At 36.1% G+C, this 26101-nt stretch overlaps 1 protein-coding gene across 17 annotated transcripts in view; it reads left to right on the top strand.

Annotated features, from left to right (window-relative positions):
* CHD9 (chromodomain helicase DNA binding protein 9) overlaps positions 1-26101 on the top strand; it is a 254078-nt gene that overhangs the window by 126027 nt on the left and 101950 nt on the right. For 11 of the 17 annotated variants that reach the window (XM_069082490.1, XM_069082491.1, XM_069082494.1 and 8 more), the window contains 3 exons: positions 12331-12442; positions 13010-13066; positions 22156-22302. In XM_069082490.1, coding sequence (XP_068938591.1) covers positions 12331-12442; positions 13010-13066; positions 22156-22302 — 316 coding nt within the window. The remainder of the gene's footprint in view (positions 1-12330; positions 12443-13009; positions 13067-22155; positions 22303-26101) is intronic. The other 6 variants (XM_069082498.1, XM_069082499.1, XM_069082497.1 and 3 more) reach the window with 1 other exon arrangement.

Genomic DNA, 26101 nt, shown 5'->3' with positions numbered 1-26101 from the left:
GCACGAAGGAAACTCCTAAGTTAAAAAGAATGAATATGCCAGTAAATACTGTAAATATTCTCCTCAATGTGGTTCTAAGTTAGGGATCCTGTGTCAAATGAGAGATGATAGGGTTCACAGGTAACCTTTTATTGGGTGTGAAGAATGTAAGGTTGTCTCTCAGAGAAGCAAAGTCAGCCAGCCTGGGTTTTTGACTTTTCCATCTTCCATAGATCCTTTTAAAATGCACATATTTCTGGGAGGGATTACTCTTTAAATCTTATCAGCTAATTCTTTAGCAGAAATTATTTGATTCCCAGTTGAAGATTAGGACAGCTTAAGTGTAGGTGATGTGAGAATAGAATGTCCAGAAGCTTTCATTGCATTTAAAAGCTTCAGACCAGCTGGTTTTTAAGTAGAATTCTCTCTTTGACTTTCACTGTGGGAAAAATGTTGGTTACTTGAGTACCATTGAAATGAACTTTTCCTGCACCATGGAAATCAAGACCAGCTTTTGTTCAATAAATTCTTCTTTAAAAAACATTTCTATGGTAGCCTTTCATTTAGTGAAGTGAACATAATCTCCATGGACTTTTAAACATCCAGGAAACTTCCAATATTTGTTTATTTGAAATTTGGTTTTTTTTGGGGGGGGGGCCCAGACTTGTTATTTTATTGATATAGAGAACTCAGTGCAGAAACTCCCTCTACCAATGTACATTAGCCACTCTTCTACAATTTATATTCTGAAAGAGTTGCCTGGAGCACTGAGAAGGTAAGTGACTTGACTGAGCTCACATAGCCAGTATGTTTCAAAGACTGAATTTGAACCCAGGTCTAACTGACTCTGAGGCATGCTTTTTATTTATCAAGCATCTCTTCTATATTTTTTAAAAGCATGAAAAGGTCACATAGTTAGATTATCTACTTGACTAAATTACCATGAGGAATATGTGGGAGAATAAATGGTGAGTGCTCACAAGGCATACATTTCCTGAAATGAATAAAAGGATGTTTGGAATGAGTGTTACAAAAATACAACAAATAAGTAACATACTATGTCACAGCTATAAAAAAAAAATTCTGTTTTGGAGACAAGTGGGGAAGATAAGGGATAGTGGCTAGAGAGTCTACCTTAGAGTCAGGAAGACCTAATAATAGCAGCTGTCATTTATATAGTGTTAACTATATGCCAGGCATTATACTCAAAGCTTTACAAATATTATCTGATTTGATCCTCACAACAAATATGGATAAGGTGCTGTTATTATTTCCATTTAACAATTGAGGAAACTGAGGTTAAGTGACTTTCCTGAAGTCACACACCTGGTAAGTTTCTGAACTAAATTTGAGACCAGATTTTTATTCAGGTCCTCCTGACTTTCCCCATTATACTTTTCACTGTACCATCTAGGTGCTTAAGACCTGAGCTCAAATTCCTGTCTCAGAATCTTACTAGTTACACAGCCATGGGCAAATCATTTAATATCTTAGTGCCTCAGTTTCATTACCTATAAAATAAGGGATTTGGACTCAGTAGCCTCCAAGTTTCCTTCCAGCTCTAAATCTATGATCTTCTGACACACCCTGGTTATATGATTCTGGGCAAGCCATTTAAATCCCCAGTGTCCCAAGTAAGACTTGGCAAATGATTAAATATGGAGGGTGAAGGAGAGTTAGAACTTACACATGACTCCCTACTTGGGAACCTGGATGACTGAAAGTTAGTGACCGGAATGGAGAAAGGGAAGTTCAGAGGAGGAGGAGAATAGAATTTGGGGTGTATTGAGTTTGAGGTGATTATGGGAAACCTCTCATAGGCAATTAGTGATGTCAGACTGGAACTCATTTGAGAGACTACTGCTAGATATATAAATCTGAGTCATCTGCATAGGCTGAACAAGGGGGAAAGGGGAGAATTAGAGAGTAGAGGGAGAAATGGGTGTAGGACAGAACCTTAGAGTCATTTCACACATGTGTTGAGGATATGTGACATGGATAATGATTCAGCAGAAGAGACTGGAGCATGAAGAAAGAGAAAGAAAAGAGAACTGGGTTACAAAAATCCAGAGAAAAGAGAGTATCCCTAGAGGAAAGGATGATCAGCAGTGTCAGTTGCTTCCAAGATAGTGAGAGGGATTGTGAAAAGGCCATTGGATTTGTCAGTTGGTAACTTTAGAGAGAGGACAGCTAGGTAGGTACACTGGATAAGATTAGGACCTGGAGTCTGGAAGAGTCATCTTTCTGAGTTCACATCTGGCCTCAGACGCTAGCTCTGTGACCCTGGGCAAGTCACTTGACTCTGGGCAAGTCACTTAACTCTGTTTGCCTCAGTTTCTTCATCTGTCAAATGAGCTGGAGAAGGAAATGGCAAACCACTCCAGTATCTTTGACAAGAAAACCCCAAATAGGATCATGAAGAGTCAGACACAACTGAAAAACAACCGAACAACAAAAACTTTAGAGAGAGTAGTTTCAGTTAAGTGAAATTGGAAGCCAAATTACACAAAGGAGTAAGAAGTGAAAGAAAATAGAAGCAGTGAGTATAGACATCTTTTTCTATCATTTTGGCTGTGAAAAGGAGGGAGTGATTTAGGATAAAACTTGAAGAAATGATAGGTTCAAGCCTTGAATTTTTAAGAATGGAGACTTGTTCATATTTGTAAGTAGTAGAGAATGAATTAATAGAGAGGGAGAAACAGAAAATTAGAAGGGAGGATGGTTGTGGGGGTTGTCTGCCAGTATAAATGGTAGGGAGAGGAGATGAAGGGTTTAAGAGAGGTTGGTCTTAGAGAAAAGGGCCTCCTCCTCTTCAGAGTTAGGAGTAAGTTAAAGGGAGAGAAGATTTTATGTCAAAGCATTTTGAGATAGAGAAGTGGAGAAGAGTCCTTTTTTTGGAAGGGGCGGAGAAGTACAGCAACCTCTCTCAGTCCCAATTCCACTCTTAAGCCATGAAAGCTTGCACTTGCCCCATTTCTAATTGGGCTTGTTCTATCCTACTTAGGCAACTTGACTGGGGATCCTTTTACAGGGCTCTAATTGGTGCTGCACTTTGTTTGGATGCCCAGTTGGCTTTAGCCCACTGTAGTTCTGAACTCCAATTTCAAAAGATCTCACTAGCCTCAACTACCCTGATAGAAGATATACCATACACCTGGCTGCTTTTCTTTCTTTTTTAAAAATTATTTATTTTTAGTTTTCATCATTCATTTCCACAAGATTTTGAGTTCCAAATTTTCTCCCCATGTCTGCCCTCCCCCACCCCAAGAGGGCATGCATTCTGATTACCCATTCCCCCAGTTTGCCCTCCCTTCTATCACCCCACCTCACCCCCCTCTCTTATCCCCTTCCCCCTTACTTTCTTGTAGGGCAAGATAGATTTCTTTACCCCATTGCCTGTGTATCTTATTTTCCAGTTGTGTGTAGAAAGTTTTCTACATTTGTTTTTAAAACTTTGAGTTTTAAATTTTCTCCCTTCTCTCCCGACCCACCCTCATTGAGAAGGCCAGCAGTTCAATATAGGTTATACATATATAGTTATACAAAACACTTCCATAATAGTCATGTTGCGAAAGACTGTATTTCCCTCCATCCTATCCCTCCCCCTATTTATTCTATTTATTCTCTCCTTTGACCCTGTCCCTTTTCAAAAGTGTTTGCTTCTGACTACCCCCTCCCCCAATCTGCCCTCCCTTCTATCATCTCCTCTTATCCACTTCCCCCCTACTTTCCTATAGGGTATGATACTGTAACAGCAAACACCCTAGCATACCCAGGATGGCTGCTAGCACATGTTCTTCGATCTGCCTTTCTAAAGGAAAGCAACTCAGAAGGGGTTAACAATCTTACTTTAATCAAACATGTATATCATTCCCTTAATTGAGGACAAAAAGTCAGCACCCCAAACTTCAGAAAATACAAATAGAAATTACAAACAGACAAAAAGTACAGAGAAAATAACACAATTCAGCAGACCAACAGACAGGGTTTCTAGCTGTCTGACCATTACTTACATACATAGTTACCAGAGAGAAGCACCAACATCTGGGTTATACACACACTCTCTCTCTCTCTCTCTCTCTCTCTCTCTCTTTCTCTCTCTCTCATTGGGCTCCAAGTGAGGCCCATTAAGGGGCAGAGAAGTTCTTCAAATTCCCTTACTATTACAGATACCCAATTGAGTGTGTATGTTATTCCCTCCTTAAGCCAAATCTGATGAGACTCATTCCCTCTCACCTCCCCTTCCTTCCCTTCCATTGTAAAAACATTTTATTGCCTCTTTTATGTGACATAATTTACTCCATTCTATCTCTCCCTTTCTCCTTCTCCCAATATATTCTTCTCTCACCCCTTAATTTTATTTTTTAGATATCATCCATATTCAGTTCACCCTGTGCCCTCTGTCTATATATGTTTTCCCTCCACCTGCCCTAGTACTGAGAAAGATCCCATGAGTTAGAAATAATGTTTCCATGTAGAAATGTAAACAATTCAACTTTAATAAGTCCCTTATGATTTCTTTTTCCTCTCTACCATTACATGCTTCTCTTTATTCTTGTATTTGAAAGTCAAATTTTCTGTTCAGCTCTGGTCTTTTCATCAAGAATTCTTGAAAGCCCTCTATTTCATTGAATGTCTATTTTTCTCCTGAAGTATTATACTCGGTTTTGCTGGGTAGCTTGGTTTTAATCCTAGCTCCTTTGACCTCCAGAATATCATATTCCAAGCCCTTCGATCCCTTAATATAGAAGATTCTGGATCTGATGTTATCTTGATTGTGTTTCCATAATACTTGAATTGTATCTTTCTGGCTGCTTGCAATATTTTCTATTTGATCTGGGAACTCTGCAATTTGACTATAATATTCTTAGGAGTTTTCTTTTTGGGATCTCTTTCAAGAGGAGATCAATAGAGTCTTTCTATTTCTATTTTTCCCTCTGGCTTTAGAATATCAGGGCAGTTTTCCTTGATAATTTCTTGAAAGATGATGTCTATGTTCTTTTTTTGATCATGGCTTTCAGGTAGTCCAGTAATTTTTAAATTCTCTCTCCTGGATCATTTTTCAGGTCATTGGCTTTTCCAGTGAGATATTTCACATTGTCTTCTATTTTTTTTTTCATTCATTTGGTTCCATTTTATAATTTCTTGATTTCTCACAAACTCATTAGCTTCTATTTTTCCATTCTAAATTTTTTTTTGTTTTTGGAGGGCAATTGGGGTCAAGTAACTTGTCTAGGGTAACACGGCTAGTTTTGTGTGTGTGTTAAGTGTCTGAGGCTGGATCCAAATTCAGGTCCTCCTGACTGTGGGGCCAGCGCTCTACGCACTGTGCCACCTAGCTGCCCCTCCATTCTAATTTTTAAGGAATTATTTTTGGGGTGGCTAGGTGGCACAGTGAATAGAGCACCGGCCTGGGAGTCAGGAAGACCTCAGTTCAAATTTGGCCTCAGACACTTAACACTTACTAGCTGTGTGACTTTGGGCAAGTCATTTAACCCTAATTGCCCTGCCTTCCCCCTTCCAAAAAGAAAAAGGAATTATTTTCTTCAGTGAGCTTTTAGACCTCTTTTTCCATTTGGCCAATTCTGTTTTTTAAGGCATCTCCTCATTAGCTTTTTGGACCTTTTGCCATTTGGGTTAGTCTATTTTTTAAGGTGTTATTTTTCTTCAGTTTTTTTTTTTTTTTTTGGTGTCCTTTAGCAAGTTGTTGACTCATTTTTCATGATTTTCTTGCATCACCCTCGTTTTTCTTCCCTTTCTTTCCTTTAATTTTCTTACTTGATTTTCAAAACCCTTTTTGAGCTCTTCCATGACATGTGACCAATTTATATTTTTCTTGGAGACTTTTGATGTAGGAACTTTGACTTTGTTTTTTTCTTCTGGTTGTACGTTTTGATCTTCTTTGTCACCAAAGTAAGATTCTGTAGTCTGACTTTTTCCCACTTTTGCTCATTTTCCCAGCTAAATGCTTGACTTTCTAACTCTTTGTTAAGGCAAGACTTTGCTTCCAGTTTGTAGGGAGTCCTATCCCAAACTTAAGGGGTTTTGTGCTGTTTTCAGAGATACTTCTAGGGGCCTGTACATTTTCAGTTCTTTCATCCTCCTCTTGGCTATTGAAAGTGATTTTCCTGATGCACAGGTCTGACCACATCATCCCTCCCATTCAGTGAACTCCAGGGGCTCCCTATCGCTTCTAGGATCAAATATGAAATTCTTTGCCATTCAAAGCACTTTACAGCCTTGTCTGCAATTAGACCTTTTGGGTTTCATAGTGACTCCTTCCTCATGAAAATAATAATCTGGCTAGTGTTACTTGTGTATACTTTGAGAGGTTCATTTTCAGATTTTCTGTGATCAGAGGAAAGATGTTTACTACTTACCTGTCCTGTTCTCTGGTCTGTGAATGAGACAAGCACTCTTTTCTGCCTTGGAACTGTGAGGAGGATTCCCTTTCCACTGCAGCCACATACTCTGCCATGCCAGCACTCCTCCTCACCCCAGGACCGCCCCCTCTCCTCCAAGGCTGTGACCCAGATCCAAGCAGGGCAAAGCAAGAGAATCCTGCCTCAGTGCCAACAAAGAGATCCCTGCAACACTAACTGTGGGCCTGAAGTTCTGGAAGCAGCCACTGCTGTTGCTGCTGCCACAGCCGCAGCCATCACCTCAGATGCCCTGGGGTTGAAGCCAAGCTGTGCTTCTCTCTCACCCAAGTCTGACAGAGTTTTCCCATTGACCTTCTACATTTTCTTTGCCATTTGTGGCATTCCAGCCAAAAAAAGTGTGGAAAGTACCACAGCTGCCCGTGATTCAGTCCCCTGAGGCCTGCTCCAGCCCCGTCCGTGCCAGCCAGCCCATGTTGGACTGTGCTCTGCTCCCAGCCCGTGTGATAGACTTTTCTGTTTTTATTTTCTTAATAAAACTTTGAGTCAAGGTCATCTGCTAAGAGGGTGTGAGGCAGAGAGAATGATTTAGGAAGTTTGAGAGAAGGTTTAGAAAAGTCATTCCTAACATATATTCTCATAACATCTGTGGCGAATAGACAGGGAGTCAGGTAATAAAACAGTCAATATTATTTTTTTGATTGGGCAGTTGGGGTTAAGTGACTTGCCCAAGGTCACATGACTAGTTTTTGTGTTAAGTGTCTGAGGCCAGATTTGAACTCAGGTCCTCCTGACTCCAGGGCTGGTTCTCTATTCACTGTGCCACCTAGCCACCCCAACAGTCAATATTTCATAGTAGTTTAAAGTTTACAAATTGCTTTACATATGTTATGTCATTTAATCCAACCAGCAGTTCTGTCACTTAGATGTTACTGTCCCCATTCATACACATAAGAAAATTGAGGTGAGGTTAAGTGACTTACCCAAGGTGTAAAGTAGCTAGTAAGTGCCTAAGGAACAATTCAAACCCAGGTCTTCTTGACCCCAGGCCCAACCCTCTAGTAAACTATGGTGCCTTTTACAATTTAAAATGCTGTACTGTGAAAAAGTTCAGTAGCTTGAAATGTTCTGTAAACGTGTTGGGTTTGCCTTAGTCTATATGGATGCTCCAATCCATCCTCCTCTTGACTGTCGAAAGTGATTTTCCCAAAGCACAGGTCTGACCACATCATCCTTTCCATTCAATAAACTCCAGGGGCTCCCTGTCACTTCCAGGATCAGATATGAAATCCCCTGCCATTCAAAGCTCTTTACAGCCTTCTCTGTAATTAGACCTTTCCCCATAGTGAGTGACTCTTGATTCATGAAAAATAATAATCTGACTAGTGTTACTGGTGTATACTTTGAGAGTTTCATTTTCTGACCTGTGATTCTTTTTACCTTAGCTTTCATATGGTGGTGTTCACTTGGGTTATTTATAAATATAAATATATGATGATCATATTTTAATATGTAGTGGTAGTTACTATTTGTGTTGCATGTGGCATTGTTTTTCCTGTCTCATCAACTTTAAGAACTAAACATTACCTCACCATTAAATGAACCCTCTCCACTTAAGATGATTGCATGTCATCATCTCCATGCTTTTAGGAAAGTTTTTGTATTATTGAATAACCATACTACATGATTTTATGTTGATTTATAATACTTTGTGGGTCTTCTGAAATTCAGTACTTAAAGGCTTTGTGTTTTTGTCAGTGTGAGTACTCCCTTTACTGATGTAGCTTGCAAGTCTTCTATTGGTAGATAGTCTTCATGAGTTGTGTGCAAACACATACACATGTATACACATGTATATGTGTATATATATATATATATATATGTAAATTATATATTTTGTTTCCCCCCAGTTACATGTAAAGACAATTTTTAACATTTACTTTAAAAATTTTTTGAGTTTGAATTTTTCTCTCTCCCTCTCTTCCCCTCTCTCTGAGATAGTAAGCAATTTGATATAGGCTATACATATACATGTTCAGTCATGCAAAACATATTACCATATTAGTCATGTGTTGAAAGAAGACACAGACCCAAAGGAAAGAAAACCCCCACACACAAAAATACAGAAAGTAGAAAATAGTATTCTTTGGTCAGCATTCAGACTATCAGTTCTTTATCTAGAGGTGGACAGCAATTTTTCATAATGAGTCCTTTGAAATTGTCTTGGATCATTGTGTTGCTGAGAATAGCAAAGTCATTCACAGTTGTTCATCATGTATTATTGTTCTTCCTTTGTATAGTGTTCTCCAGGTTCTGCTCACTTTACTTTGTATCAGTTCATATAAATCTGTCCAGGTTTTTTTTTTAATCCACTTCAAGTTGCTCTTATCAGAAATTACTTGTTGCCTACCTTTCTGGTTATGAGCCTTTCCAGATTTACTTAGGCTATTCTTCAGCATATAATCCATTAGCAAACCTGTACTAGAAACTTTTCTGGTTTAGTAGTTTCTGCCAACCTTATGCCCTGCTGACAAAACCTTAAGCAAGCAATACATGAGGCATTAGAATGGGAATTTAGTGAAGGTTCTTTAACACCTTGCTTAATAGTACCATTTTGTCAGTGAGACCAGTCACTGGGCATTCTGCTAAGGGGTCATAATGTTCACGTTGTCATTGTTAGTAATCTTGTTGTATTTTTTATTAGCATGGTTTAGAATTGTTGGTGGTAAAACTAATAAAGAAATAGAATGTTGTCTGTATTGAGTCCAACCAAATCTTAAATATTTATTATTTTTATTTTAATTTGGTTTTATGTATCATTTGCTTTTTGGAGGGCAATTGGGGTTAAGTGACTTGCCTAAGGTCACACGGCTAGATTTTTGTGTTAGGTGTCTGAGACTGGATTTGAACTCAGGTCCCCCTGACTCCAGGGCTGGTGCTCTATTCACTGTGCCACCTAGCTTCCCCTGTATCATTTATTTCTGAATATAACCTTTTCTTCCCCCTATCATATGCTTTAGAACTAGCATTTGTAACAAAGATTTCTTTAAAGGGGGGAAAAAGCAGTTTTGCAAAACCAGTCATCACATCAGTCTTGTCCAAAGGCATATATGCAAAATTTAATATCCATGCTTCTTCACTTCTGAAATGAAGGGAGAAAAGTGCCCTTTTCAAGTTTTCTCTAGAGCCATTCTTCATCATTATAATTATACAGTATTTGATGCCTTTAAAAAAAAAAAAAAACTTTGTATATACGTTGTTGTAGTCCTTATGTGTATTTTTCCCCTTGTTTTCTTTCTTCATTCCCTATCAAGTCATTAAGTTTTTCCATGCTTTTCTGAATTCATAGTGGTTGTTTTTTATGGTGCACTAGTAATAAATTACACTTATGTACCAGTTTGATTAATAATTTCCCAATCAATGGACATCTACTTTATTTCTAATTCTTTGCTACTGCAAAAAGTGCATCAATGAATACTTTTAAGTTTATATGGGACCCTTCTTTTCTTTTTTTTTATATTCTTGCAGTATATGCCTGCAGTAGGCCCTTTGAGTCAAGGGGTTTGGATCTTTTAGTTACTTTTTTCATGTAATCTAAAATTGCTTTTTCAACCAACTCTTAATATGGAGCTTGATTTGAATAAAACAATAATAACTAATTTTATAAGTTTTAAGGTTTACAAAACGCTTTATATCTGTTACCTCGTTTGATCTTCACAACTGCTCTATGAGATAGAAGCTAGTATTATCACCATTTGACAGATGAGGAAACTGAAGCCTTCAGGTTAAGTGATTTGCTTACATAAGCACACAGGTGCTTGTCATACACACAGCCAATAAATGTCTGAGGTAGTACTTCAACTCAGGTTTTCATGAATTTGTAAATCCAGCACTCTCTCCATTACATTGCCTAGCTGTATTGTGGACATCACCTGCTGTTTAGTCAAAAACTTTTTACTTTTTTTGCTCTAGAATTTTAATTGCATTTCAGTTAGTCGGGTTCAGTACCTAAAAGAATAGAGCCCCACATTCCCTAAAATCTAACCACAGCATTTAGTACTATGCAAATCATTGAATGGAAATCATTGGTGGTATATGTGTACACACACACACACACACACACACACACACACACACACACAGATATAATTTTAGCTGTTGGTTCTGATGTCTGAAAGGCAAAGAAGTACACGTTTGCAGTTTGAGCAAACCAGACTTTTCCAGAACTGTAAATGTTTCTGAATGGTGGCAGTGGTTATGACTGATATCTTTTAGGGCCAAGTGAGTTGGTCTTTTTAATACCCCAATATTAAGTAACTGATTTCAGGTACCTTTTGAATAATCCACCATTCATGAGTAAGCTAAATAAGGATGCACACAAGGGGTTTATAGAATTTCTTTGATGTTACTTAAGGAGTCATCACTCACTTTAGCTGTTTCAGTCTGTTTGTGCCCTACTTTCTGAGAGAACGGACCTGTCACAAGCTGGATATCCTGCAGTTATCAAGCTCAACATATCCAAAACAGAATTCAGCATCTTTCTCCCTGCAGACTCACCCTTCTTTTTGATTTTCATGTTTCTATTGAGGGTAACACCATACTTATAGTTACCCAGATTACACTTTGACTGTTCATTCTCCCGTATCAAATTGGTTATGCATCTTGCTAATTCTACATCCACAATAGATCCCAGCGTAGTTTGGGCACTTATCAGTCTCCTCCCTTCATTATTGAATTAAATTCCTAATTGGTTTCCTTGCCTCAAATTTCTCTCTTTCCCATTCCATTCTCTGTATAACTGTCAGAAATGTGTTAATAAAATATGAATCTGACCATGTCACTCTCCTTCTTGTTCAGTAAATTCCTCTAGCCTCTAGGATCAAATCTATACTATTTTTGACATTTTAAATCCTTGACAGTACACTCTGACCTACCTTTCCAGGCTTTTTACACATTATTCTCCTTCACAGTCTACAATCTAGCCAAACAGTTCTTCTTTATTCCTCAGATTTAACATTCCAACTCCTCTCTGTGCCTTTGTACAGGTTGTCCCCAGTGCCTGGTAAACATATTTTTGCCTCTTTGACTCTCTAGAGTCAAAGCTTATCTGAAATGCCACCTCTTGTGTAAGACTTTTGCTCATCTCCTAGTATACTGTGTCCTCCTCTCAGAAAGGATCTCGTATTTATTTTGTATACATTTTGAACAAACTTGTATGTATACATAGTATTTTACCTGATAAAATATAAATTCCTTGAGGGCAGGTACAGTTCATTTTGTTTTTGTATCTCAAGCACCCAGTATAGTGTCCAGCACAAAGGAGGCTCTTAATAAATTCTTATTGGTTTCTTTGTTGACCAGATCCATTTGCTGTCCTGTATGTTGTAGGAAATAGTTTTGGGAGATTTCAGTCTGTCACCTTACTTGCATTAAGAATATATAAAATTGAGTTTCATTGCTTTATAATTTTTATACTTTGTGGTGATTAGTGTGATACGGGGATCCTTAAACCATAGCCTTTGTAATTTATACATACCAGTAAGAAATCCCTAGTCTTTTGTGATTCCAAAATGAAAAAGAGCAACAATTAGCAGGATTTAATCATTTGAGACTTATGTAGTGCATGTGTTTTTGTGGCCTGGATAAAATTTTACCTCTTCATTTGAATCACATGTGTCTACTTAAATATTCATTATGAATTTCAGACAGATAAATGTCATGTGGTTGGACTATTCTTGAATGATATTCCATTCAGTTTAATAAACATTTATTAAACATCATTATGTGCAGACATTGTGCTACAGCCTAGGGAGAGAGACAAAAATTGCAAACAGTTCTCTGCCCTCAATAAGTTTAAATTCTACCGAATACCAGCAATCTGTAAGAAAATTTTTTATGTGAACTTGATTCATCTGAAATCATGACGAAGGTTATACTCTTTTAACTTTGTTTTTAAAAAATCTTGAAACAGGAAGCTCATTATTACATTGGGTAAGAAGCAAAAAAGAAAGAATGTGTCTTCAGATGAAATGTCTGATGCTGAGCAGATTCCACAGCGTCCATTCAGAGATGAAGATTCTCAAGTGAGTATTTAAAAGTTTTGTTTTGTTTTGTTTTGTTTTTAAAGAAAGACAGATACTCAGGAGCATTTGATTATTATTTTACCCAAGGAAAACATATACCCATTTTGCTCATAAAAATACATTTCATTTGATAGACATCCTTGATAATGTTTTACAACAGCAGTATAGTATTGATAATTATGTTTTGTACCTCTGTAATGTTTTTTAGTAATAGGATGTATGCAGTTTTAATTTTTTAAAAGTAAAATATAAGATATGGATCAAAGTGAAACATAGAATTTTTGTAAAGCCTATATGAGTTCATGTAGTTTGCATTGCCAAGTAAAACAGTGATTCTGTTAAAATGCCCTAGCTTATTAATATTATGCTTAGTTCCTCTTTTTTTTTTCTTGAGGCAATCTCAATAGCTTTGTGAGCTTAGAAAAAATAAATAATATGATCATCATCAGTCTTCTCACCCTCCACACTCTAGTAACTAAAGTACTGCTATTGGCAGTAGGGTTAGTGACACTTGTTTTATGAAGGGGCCAGGAAGCCCCTGAATGGCCTTTCTTCTTCCTTATGCAGCTTCTTATCCAATGGAGAGTAGTGGCTCAAGGCTCCTGGGCTGCTGCAAGAGTTGAGGTAAGGGCAGTGACATAAGCTCCTAATACTATATGGCCTAGATTATTTTCTTCATATATAATATTGTACTTGACCTAAGTAACCTAGTATTTTACTTGTTCAGCATAAAGAATTTCTGGTTAATTTTTTTTTATTAAAATAATACTGGCCATCTTTCCATTATGCAATTACCAATAATGAAATGGTAGTGTAGAAAGCTTAGTCTACGACATGTGCTTTTTCTTTGTGCTTCTCACTATAGTATGTCTGTACTTTAATTTTAGCATAAAAGATAAATGTTGTTGGGAAGGACTGCCTTGTAATTAATTACTAAACCAAGCATACCATCCTTGAAAGTCCTTTCAATGACAAAAGCACTTAAGTTTTAAAGGATTGTAACTTAATTTATCTTTAATTTGGAGTCAGACGTAATTTAAGAAATCTCAAAGGTATGTAAGTGAAATTTATTTTTGTTACCTTAGACTTTTAATATTTGATATTTTCTCAGTCTGACTATACCTAGTGGCCTGAAGTTGATGGTGTTGTCCTTCCAGGCTTGCCTTGTTTGGAGGGTTTCTGCTTTGCCTTCTGCAGACCCTATTGGAAATATTATAGGAAGCAGGTAATATGTCATAGGAATGAAGTGTTGTTCTTAATTAACCATAATGCTTCTGGCCACTAATGCAAAATGCCTGAATTGAAGGTTATCTCCAACCAATATTAGTTTGCTTTGATGATGCCCCTAAGTCTTGACAACAGAAAGTAAGGAAGGAAAGATTTATCAGGTTAAAATAGTATTCTGAAGATCATTAGGATAAAATGAAAATGAGTTAGACAAGGTATATTTATGGTCTAATAATATGAGGTCACCACTTTACACATTCAGAAAGTGCTAAGAACACTATATACTTTAGACATATTTATGGTCTGATAATATGAGGTCACCACTTTACACATTCAGAAAGTAGTAAAAACACTATAATACCTGAAAAAAACTATTTAGTAAAAAAAAATATTGCTTACAAAGTACTTTTGTGAGAATAAATAACATTATTAATGCTTTGCTTAATTTATAGCTGCATAGTAGAATGAAATATAGTATAGTATGACATTAACTTGATGACATAAAAAGCCAACAATTCATATATGTTTTATTTAGCTTTTAGAGTCTAAGAAGTATGATTATTTTTAAAAATCATCATGCCTTGATATATGTTGAAAGAACTGAATTTTATGATAAGATCATGTACTTACTATTGGAGGAAAAACATTACATAATGACATATTCACATGTTAGATAATGACATTTACATTTTTATAAGTGAATCTGTCAGTCAGCATTTATTAAATGCCTATTGTGTACTAAGCACAATGCTAGGTACTGGGGATACAGAAAAAAAATGAAACAGTTCTTGCCTTTGAGAAGCTTTATATAAAGCTTAGGAAGAGTGCCTTAGATCTGTATAGCTATGAGTTTACTATCTACAGAAGATAGTAGATAATCTTGAATTCTTCTTAGAAGTACATAACTTTTTCACAGGGAAGAATGGGAAATTCATAGAAAATTACTTTTGTTCCTGGAAAAAGATTCCTGTTCACTAAATTTTAAGTCCTTTTATGAAAAGGATCAATATGTAACATATGTATATATGAAATAAAACAAGAGGGACAGGATGTTGGGGTTGGTAGGTCATATTTTATTACTTAGGTATGTAGCAGATAGAATCCCATTCAGTATGATAATTTATTGTATCTCCTTTTCCCACCTATTGAATGGGAAAGTTGAAAATATCTTTTTAATTAATTACAATGGCTAAAAAATTTCTCATGCCTATACTTTATGAATATTTCTTCCAAAAAAATTTTACATTGCCTGTGTATGTCAAGTACCAAATAATACACACAAGAAAATTGAAATTAACTTTGAATTTAAGAGGAATCCATCCATTGGTTACACACATGGCAGTCATTAGAGAATATGTTTTTCTGTGTATACTCAGAGCATCAGCTAGTTAAAACATTGGTCAAAAGTAGTACAGAATTAGAAAATAAAGAAAAGGAAAAACACTGCTTGTGATTATAACAGTTTTTACATATTTAAACAGACTGTTAATGCTAGGAAATAGAAAGAAATAAATTCTTAATATCATCATTTCTTATTGGTTTAATTGATGCAATATTCTACAGTGAAGGAGCCAAAATACCCTAGAAATTGTCTTTTCCAGTAATCATTTGATCTCCTTGTCATTTGAGTACAAACTCATGCTTAACAGTCCAGAGGAAGATGATTGAGGATTGTAAACTGTGTAGTGTAAAACCACTTAGTATAAGAAGAATTAAGGTTGTGGATTACCCAAATGGTAATGGAGAGCCACTTAAATATAAAGTAGGCATCATCATATTATCAGTGATGACTTGTGTACCAGAAGTGGTATAAAAAGATAGCAGTAAATTCATATATGATCATAAAAGAATGAAGCAGTAACAGTGGACAGTCTGCTATAGATGTATACACAAAATATTAAGAAAAACGGAAGATTGTCTCTAAGACACTGGGTAGATAATCTTTGGAGGATTTACAGGAACACATGGCTAAGAATTGGGTAGAATGATATAGTTTTATGGAATTACTATGATCTCCCTCTGGTGGAGAGGAGTAAATACACCAATGAAATCAGTCAACTAGCAAGCATTTATTAAGTTTCTAATATGTGCCAAGAACTTTACTAGTTGCCAGGAATGCCAAGATAAAAATGAAAATCCCTGTGCTCATGGAAGACTATTCTCTGTCAGGGAAGACAACATGTACAAAAGAAGTGGCTCCGAATCTCATTCCTGACATTTAACAGCTATATAACCCAGAGCAAGTCTCTTAATTATACCAGGCTTCAATTTGATATCTATAAATGGGTATAATAATGGCACCTACTCACAGGGTTGTTGTGTGGATCATATAAGATAAAGTATATAAAGCACTTTGCATGAAAATGCTATATTAACGTTAATTATTTCTTTTTTTTTTTTTAAGCAATCGGGGTTAAGTAACTTGCTCAAGGTTACACGACCAGTTATTATTTCTGGGTGTTGTGCTGAGTATCCGAGCCTGGATTTGATCCAGGTCATCCCGACACTGGAACCGGTGCTCTTACTAGCTGAGCCACCTGGCCACCCCTAAGCAATTGGGGTTAAGTAACTTGCTTAAGGTTACACGGCCAGGTGTTTCTGGGTGGGTGCTAAGTGTCTGAGCCCGGGATTCGATCTCCAGGTCTTCTCAACACTGGAGCCGGTGCTCTTACTCGCTGTGCTACCTGGCCGCCCCTCGTTAATTATTTCTATTATTGGCTATTGGTGCTTGAGCTGAAGTAAGGAAGCAGAGCATTCTGGGAATGAGTAATGGCCTGTACAAAGACACTGAGATGGGAGATGGAGTGCCATGGCTGAGTAATTGCAAGGAGCCCAGTTTGGCTAGAACTTAGAGGGCAAGAAATGTAGTAATATCTAGAAACATGAATTGGACCAAGTCACAAGGAGCTTTAAAAGGCAAACAGAGAAGTTTTTATTTTATCTTAGGGACAATAGGAAGTCACTGAAGCAGAAGAGTAAAATGGTCAGACCTATGCTTAACAAAAATCACTTTGGCATCTCTCTATATGATGGGTGGAAGTGAGTAGAGACTTGCCTTGGTGAGACTAGTTAGGAGGCCATTCCAGTAGTCTAGGCTAGAGGTAAAGAGGGCCTAAACCAGTAAGAAGGTGACTGTGTAAGTAGTTAGAAGGGAAGAATTTGGGAGATTTTGTAGACTGAGAAATATAAAGTTGATGATGATGATAATGATGCTAGCTAACATTTATATAACACCTACTATGTGCCAGGTACTGTGCTAAGTGATCCTCACAACTCTGAGAAGTAGGTATTATTATCTCCATTTGACATTTAAGGAAACTGAAGCAAACAGGTTAAGTGATTTGCCCAAGGTCACGTAGCTAGTAAGTGTCTGAAACTGGATTTGAACTTACGTCTTTCTGATTCCAGACCTAGCACTCTATCTATTGTGCCACCTATATCTGACAACTGATTGTGTATGTGGTGTGAGGGAGAATGAGAAGTTGAGGATAACGCTGAGGTTAGTCAGCAATAGCAGTTACGACTACAGAGAGGACAAAAAAGGTAAAAATTTAGAATAGATCATCAGAATTTACAGGTAAATCATTTAGTAACTTTTGAGCAAGTAGTTGTAATTGAGTGATGAGTTTGGATTTTTAGTGTAGAAAGGGGCTTTTTTGTTTGTTTTTTTTGTTTTTCAGAGTTTGGCTGAGAAAGAGAAAAGAGATATAAAGACAAGGAGTATAGCTTAAGGAAATGACAATAGTGAAGTTTTTTAAAGGATGGACTAGACATTATTTAGCAAGTTAGGTAGCAAAGTACTTAGAGTGCTAGACTTAGAGCCTCTTTCTCTTCATTTTGAGCATAAATAGTAGTAATTTGGTCATGGCAGAACAGAAAAAAAATGTCACCACCTAATTTTCCCTGCTCCCCACAGTTTCTAGAACTAAAAGTTAAAGACCCTGTCATTGTTTTTTTTTGTTTTGTTTTGTTTGTTTGTTTGTTTTTAAGCAATTGGGGTTAAGTAACTTGCTCAAAGTTACAAGGCCAGTTATTTCTGGGTGTGGTGCTAAGTATCTGAGTCCGGATTCGATCCCAGGTCTCCCGACTGGGGCCAGCGCTCTTACTCACTGTTCCACCTGGCCTCCCTGAGACCCTGTCATTGTTACTAGTAATTCCCCTCAGGTACTGTTGAGGGAAATTTTACTTTTTTCTTTTAAAAACCTGTCCAATAGTATTATTCTTTCAATCAACTTTCATGACCTGTAAACAATTTTATTGTAGTTTTAGTCATTCTGATCCTTTGTGCCCCCATTTAGGGTTTTCTCAGCAAAGATATTGGACTGGTTTGCCATTTCCTTCTCCAACTCATTTTACAGATGAGGAAACTGAGGCAAACAGGCTTAGGTGACTTGCCCAAGGTCACACATTAAGTGTCTGAGGCCATATTTGAACTAAGGAAGATAAGTGCCACCTAACTGACTCCCAAATAATTTTACTATTCTTAAAGTACAATGGTGAATGAAATTTTCTCCGTCCATCTCACCCTTTGGGATAGCCTTCTGGCTTTTTGTATGCTTGGGGAGAGATCTGTATCTTATAGTCTACTCTGTTCATTTCTCTCATTTATTGTCTACTTCTGGCCATGCGGAGATGGATTTCTGGCCTTCTGCCCAACGACCTCGTGGATCATTTCCTCTTGTTTTTTTTTTGCTCATTTACTTGATCAATCTCTAGTCACCATTGAACACATATTACCTTGCAGATAAATATGTTTTTTATAAATACAATTATCTGAGTGAAAAGAAGACATTGCACAGAGGATGATAGTGTACCCAGATACCACAGTGGCAGAGGCTTAGGAAGACAACGATACAGAATTCTTTATGACAACAAATAGAGCAAAGATTAACCAAAGAAGAGGCACAGAGTATTTGATGATACCGTGTTTCCCCGATAATAAGACCTATCCCGAAAATAAGCCCTCCCCTTACTGTGTAAGATTCCTCGAAAATAAGCCCTATTGAGATTGCTACTGTAGTGAAGGTGATCCCCTGCGCTACATGCTACATTACGGTACCCTCTGTATGCACCGTGCCCCCCACACCCCTGTGAAATGCACGCCGCGCTCTGAGCTGCATCCAATCAGAGCTGCAGCAGTGAGCGCGTCATCCTGTTCTTCCCCAGTGATTTGCTTGTTGGTGCCATTGAGAGCAGTACCGCGGAGGAGAGCTGAGGCAGGACAACATAAGCCCTCCCCTGAAAATAAGCCCTCTGGTGTTTTTCTTTCCAAAAAAAAAAAAATGATAAGACAGTGTCTTATTATCGGGGAAACACGGTATATGGATGAATTGCTGTCTTTTACCTGATCTGAAAACTCCAGTCTCCACAGTAGTGTGACTCCCTCTTGTCCATAGGATAAAATACAAACCTTTGACCTTTAAAGCCCATTGCAGCCTGTCTTTGGTAACCTACTTTCCAGGCTTATTATTTTTTACTTCCCTTCAAAGCCTACATTCTAGCCATATTGGCTACTTGCTGTTTCACGTGTACACATTGAGCTTTCCATCTCTGCCATTATATATATGATCATTCTTGCCTGGAATATACTCTCCCTTCTCATCCTCTCCTAAAAGATCCCTAGCTTCTTTCAGAGCTCAGCTCAAATGCCACCTCCTTCATGAGGCCTGTCCTGATCCTCCCAGCTATTAGTATTCCTCCCCACCCATAAATGAATTACTTTGTAATTTGAATTTACCTTGCATCAGCTTTGTGTTTACTTATCTTTGTACATGTTATTTTCTTTTGAGTGGTATGTCAATTCCTTGGTGAGCATAGATGGTTTCATTTTTGTCTTTGTTTCCCTATACCTAGCACTGGTGCCTGGCACTTAATAAATGTCTGTTGATTGATAGGATGATCAATACTCCCAAGAACCATTATCGTACATGAAAATCCCTCCATTCCTTGTAACAGTGACCCATTGAATATCAATAAAATGTGGGTTCCTAAAGGTTCTGTTCTACCTCAATACCCAACAGAATGGAGTTGAGCAAAATTCTTTATTAGATTTACATTGTCCAAGACTGTTAAATTACCCTAGTCATTCATATCTTCCCTATATAAACCTTGAAATTCAGTGTCACCAGTGTATATTTAGGAATTTTCTAAACCCAGTTACCAATTTGTTTTTTCTTTCTTCTAACTAGCTTTAGGGAATTGAATTTTTAAAGACTTTTAAAAATTACTTATATTATTTCCATACTAGAAATTAGGAAATCCAAAAGTTTTTTCTACTTTTTCTTTTTCCTGAAGATGCATGCATTAAAATTTCTTTAAGCTAAGATGCCTATATATATATATGTATATATGTATATATGTAATTACAGATTCATGTATATAACACTGATTGGGTTGCATTCTTCAAAACAGCTACTGTTTTTAAAGAAAAAAGCTTATTGATTTTATACATGGTTAGCCTATTATACAGGTTTTAATCTTTGTCTTCCAATATTGTTATAAATAAAGTTCAAACTGCATTTTAAATTGAGTACACATACACATGTAGATTCTTTCTACATAGAGGACCTTTTTTACTTAATGGAAGAAATATCTCATTTAAAAATTTTCTTGGGAGTGACTAGGTGGCACAGTAAATAGAGCACTGGTTCTGGAGTCAGAAGAACCTGAGTTCAAATCCAACCTCAGACACTTAAAACTTACTATATGTGTGACTTTAGGCAAGTCACTTAACCCCAATTGCCCCTACCTTCCCCCCTCCAAAAATCAAAAATAAAATTTTTTTTCTTGATTTTGTAGGCTGTTGGCTAAATTTAAGATCTCTTTGCTACTATGGCAAAATCTTTGTAAATTTGGAACAAAAAATATAGGGAGACATAGCTGATATAAATTAGTGAGAAATCTAAATCATAAAATGTTTAAAGAAATGTTATCTTAATAATTTCAAGGTCATAATGATTTCAGGGTCATTAATGATTCTTATCCTTTTTGAATTGTAGCACGATTTTATGACACTAATTTTCTTTCTAAAAGTACTCTATGGTCTCTATATAATTCACAATGATTTCCCAATGTCCTAGGAGTTAATTGGCAATATCCTGGTATTTTATAAGACTAGGGCTAGAAAAAATAACTGAACTAATGGACAAAGTGTTGCCACATGGAGAGATGTCAGGCTATATCTGTTTGAATAAGTAGATGTAAATAATTCATAGTGAGTTTGGTAATCATTAGCAATGAATGATTTTTAAAGATTTTCAAATAGTTTTATTTCTGAATTATCCTCTTTCCAGTGTTGTTTTTACTATTAATTTATGCTAGCAACTCTTTATAGATAGTACATACATACATTTCAGTTCTAAGTTGGAAATTGTTGTGAATTCTTCAAATTAATAACATATTACATATATACACTGATAAAGTTTAAGTAAGTAAGATGATCTTCAGAGTTAAGCTAAAAGAAAAAAATTTTGCTGAGGATGCAGAAGGGAAACAATGAAGGAGAAGCACCTAAAGTTTCTATGAAGAACAAAATTATTTTAGCTTACTTAATCTGATGAACAACCCTTGTGGTTATTTGTAGAATGCAAGAGTCCATAAAAAGTATGAGTTTCTGTGCCTAATAAGTAGCTTATGATGGCTAGTTTATTTTTTAGTTTACAATATACATTTTTGAGTTTTAAATACATGTAAACTTTTAAATTTAAAATAGATACAATAATTTACCTCTATAAAAACTTGTTTTAATTTTTGAGTTTATAGTGAAATACATAACTTCTAAATCTGAGTCAAAGTTTTGGTGATTTTAAATGCAATTAGTTCTTATGTGATATTTTACTTTCAAGAAAAATTTAGATTTTAAAAACTATAATCATACTCCAACCATATAATCACACTTCACTTATACTATTGCATAGTATTTATAACAAAGACTTTATCCATATCTTTACCACAATATTCCCTTCTTTTAAAAGAAAAATTAGAAGTAATTAAGCTTTAACTAATTCTTTTTCCTGCTTTATTTAAATGTTTGATGACTTTAAAACTTAATCATTTATTCTCCATATTTTTACTTTGTTTTTTTTAAGTACAAAAAACTTCATATTGCCTTTATTTCAATTAAAACTTAAGTCCCATCTATTCTTAGGTCTATACTATCAGGCTAATTATTTAGAAAATAATGCACTTTGTAGTATATCTTCAAAACTACATAGAAGATCTTAAAAACTAGAAACACATATTGCCTTAGTAGTAAAATGGCTGATTGAAAGAGATTGTTTCCTGAAAATTCAGGAAACAGCCTGAGGTTACAATCCTTTTATCCTTTTTTGGCAGTGGGCAAATAATACTCTTCCTTTTGTTATCAGAACAAAAAAACGGGAAAGAAATCTCCAAAAATTAGTGTGTGCCTATGTCAACCTTTTGAAAATATTAAATTAATCTTTTAAAATAAACCATAAAATCGTCCCTTTTATGGTTAATTCCAGAAGAGAAGATCGAATCGCCAAGTTAAAAGGAAAAAATATGCTGAAGATGCAGAAGGAAAACAGTCAGAAGAAGAAGCTAAAGTTTCTGTGAAAATCAAAAAAAGTTCAGCTTCTTTACCTGCTGAACAACCTTTGCAGTTATTTGTGGTAAGCAAAATTACAACTGTGACAGAGAAAGTATGAAAACCATCTTTAATTCCTTTTAATTATTTTCTGGTAATAAGTAAAATATATCTCTTGTGATTTTTACCTTATCTCATTAACAATTTTAAGAAGTTCACTTTTTTTCTGCTTGAGTATTTCTCAAGCATCTAATGGCATTTGTTTTAGAAAAATATTCTAGTAATGTTTTCTCCCATTTTTCTTTTGTAATGATTTTGCTACCCTTTCTCTTTTTAAGTCAGTACGTTGTTCCTCTGATTAATTTTTATTGTACTAATTTGATGCTAACTCTCACATTCTTCCCATTTCCCTTCTTATGCCTTTTTCAACGTTCCATTAATTTAAGTAAATCCCCCTACCTTCTACCCTTCCTTCCATTTGTCTTTTCCTTTAATGTATATGAATATAGACAAGAATAAGACAAGAGGCATTTGCTAGGTTTTTACTATGTACCAGGCACATGCTAAGCACAGGGAATACAAATAAAAGCAAAAAGAGTCTGCCCTCAAGAAGCTTATATTCTGATGAGGGAGGGCATTACATAAAAGGGGAGGAGAATAAGGTACCCCGAGACATGGTGTTGGAAGTCTAGAAAATCAAGAGCCCAGCTAAGAGGGGACTGGGCCCTTCTCTAAGATGGAGGCCTCAGGAGAAATTCACCAGTGGGCAAAGGGAGCCAGAACTAAGGGGAGATGTTGGGTGAAGAGACCCCAGGTGCTAAGGGGAGCTGCCAAGGTAAGACTGTAGCTGAGGCATGATGTTGAATTCTGGGAAATCAGAAGCATAGCCAAGAGGACAAATGAAAGTTGGCCAAATTGGGTGCTTCTCAGAATTAACAGCTCCAGAAGAAATTTGGGAAAATGGCTTTGGCATGTTTGTATCTGAAATAACATTCTTTTGTGGCATTCTTTTCTGAGAAGTGTTTCCTTGCTTTTTCCTATTCTTTTGTCTCTTCTCTTCTATTCTGAATCCTATTCACAGGTACCAGTTCATGAGCTATACTTTTATTTGTTATTTCTTCATCCTTTTTATGCCCCTCATGAATATAGAACTGCTAAAATTAAAAAAAATTGAATTCTCCTCATCACTTTTCTGGGCAGGTAGGTGGCACAGTGGATAAAACACTGGGCTTAGAATCAGGAAGACTCATCTTCATGAGTTCAAATCCAACCTGAAACACTTAGTGGCTGTGTGACCCTGGGCAAATCACTTACCCCTGTTTGCCTCTGTTCCTCATCTGTAAAATGAGCTGGAGAAAGAAATGGCAAACCACTCTAGTATCTTTGCCAAGAAAAACCCAAGATGGTGTCACAGAGAGTTGGATACAACTTAACAACATAATTTTTCTGTTTTATTTCATTTGTATATCTTACCCCATATTCCCTTTGTTTTGCTGAATGTCATTATTAGAATGATCAATTCATGAAGAAAGCACTGTCAAATAGAATATCATATGCAAGTCACCCTATGTCCAGAGTCTTGGTCCACTCCCCTCACCATGACTTTTTTTCCCCTACCAGCTGTGAGGCCTGTTTACCCTTCGGTTCATATATTTCCTCTCCCAGGGTGAGATGCAGCCTAGGAGGTACTTGGAAAAATGTATATTCTAATGTCTAAATTCTATTAGGAGGTCCCTGACTCTTAATATAGATATATATTTCATTCCCCATCAGAGAGACTAAACAAATTACTATTCTTTCTCTGATTATGGGTAAACTACATAGAGAAGGGAGGAGAGGCATATCCCTGGCTACTGAGGCATTTCTTCATTTTTAAAATTTAATTTTATTGGACTTTTTAAATGAACAAGCATTTATTTTTTTCTCTCTCTCTTCTCTCCCCTCTCAATTAAACAAGGAAAAAGAAAGAAAGAAAACTCATAACAAATGCATACAGTTATGCAAAGCAAATTGCTGCATTGGCTATGTCCAATAATGTATAACTCGTTCTGCATCTTGAGTCTGTCACCTCTCTCGGGAGGTGGGTAGCATAGTTCATTTTGGGGCCTCTGGAACTATGATTTGTCATTGTGTTGATCAGAGTTAGCAAATCTTTCACATTTCTTTTTCTTTATAACGTTATTATTGAATAGCTTGTTCTCTTTGGTTCCACACAGTTCACTCTGTATCAGTTTACATATGTAGTCCCAACTTTTGTTGAAGCTATCTACCATTTAGTAATTTTTTTTAATATGATAATATTCCATTACATTAATGTACCATAATTTATTTAACCATTCACCACTGCAACCAAAGTAACAAACAAATAAACCCTCTTAAAGTTTCCAGTTTTTGCTGCTACAAAAAGAGGTCCTATATATATTTTTATAGATTTAGGTTATAGGCTTAGTAGTGGTATTACTTGTTCCATGAAACATTTCTTTAAATATTCAGTGAGTAAAAATTTATTCTACCTCTAGTAGTAAGAAAAGAGACATTAGCTATATTTTCTTGTATGGAAAAGTGAAATACTTAATGTTTGTTTATCACTGTGATTTTACCTAATAGAGGGAACACTGATATGGTGGACAAAATACTGGCATTGGAGTTAAGAACTCTTGAGCTCAGACCTGGCCTCCAGCTTTTATTAGCTATGTGACTAGGCAAATCAATTCACTTCTTTGAATTTTGATTTCCTCACCTCTAAAATGGGGTTAATGGTATATGTAGTATGTACCTCACAGGATTATTGGGATAACGTATTTAAAACATTTTATAAACCATAAAACACTATGTAAATATCAGTTGTTATAATTATTAGTATTACTTGTTTCCAAGACTCAAAATTAGCATATGGTACATTTGTGGATTAATGAGGTGACTTGATATACAGACTCATTCATATATTGTGGCCAAAAGAGTCCATGTGACCTGAGCTCTTCTGATTGCCAACCCTTCATCTAGGTTAATTACTTGCATAATGAAATTGTCATTTAGCACTTACCCAAATTCATTCAACATCCTAATATAACCTCTTTAGAATTGTTGTTAGTGTTTCTTGAAAAGGCTTTGTCAACTTCAGTGTTACATAAATGATGAGCTATTGTTGTTATCTTGAAGGCCATATTAAATAGTTTTGAGAAATCTCACAGTTTTAAAAAAAATTTCCTCATCCCCCTAAAGCTTACCAACTTCCCCCTAACATTCCATTTCTAATTATTCATCTCAAACACCTGGACTCTACACATCTAAAACATCTTTGACCCTTTTATATCCGTCATCCTCCACATCTAGTCATTAGAGGCATCTAAGTGACATAGCGGATAGAATGTCAGTCTTTAAGTCAGGAAAACCTGAGTTCATATTCTACCTCAGAATCTTACTTAACTTTGTGATGCAGGGCCATTAACCTCTCTCAGCTTTTATTTCTTCATCTGCAAAATGGAATAATAATCGTTCTTACCTCATATAATTATTTTGAAGATCAAGTGAGATAATATGAAAAACACTTTGTAAATCTTAAAGTACTATATAAATGCTAGCCATTATTATTGTTATTATTATCAATTGTCAAGACTGGTTAATTCAACCTCCATAGTATCACTTGAATCTGTCTCCTTTCAACTCACACTACCAAACTTGTCATCTTTTGTCATCTCTCACTTAGACTATTGTAAGAAGTACCTAACTTGCCTTGAAATTTCTCTTTTCTCCAATTACTGAAACAGAAAGGATATTTGAGACTACATGTCCAACCCGTACCTGACTAGAATTCTCTCTATAACATCCTCAGCAAGCAGTCATCCAATTTTCATTTGAAGACTTTAAAGGAAAGAGAACATAGT

This window comes from Petaurus breviceps, unplaced genomic scaffold (genome assembly GCF_028583685.1).
Source record: "Petaurus breviceps papuanus isolate PSGF00001 unplaced genomic scaffold, PetGlider_PUasm1.0 171, whole genome shotgun sequence".
Classification (NCBI taxonomy): Eukaryota; Metazoa; Chordata; class Mammalia; order Diprotodontia; family Petauridae; genus Petaurus; species Petaurus breviceps.
The sequence above is the reverse complement of the archived record's forward strand: the minus strand, read 5'-3'. Positions and strand labels throughout refer to the sequence as shown.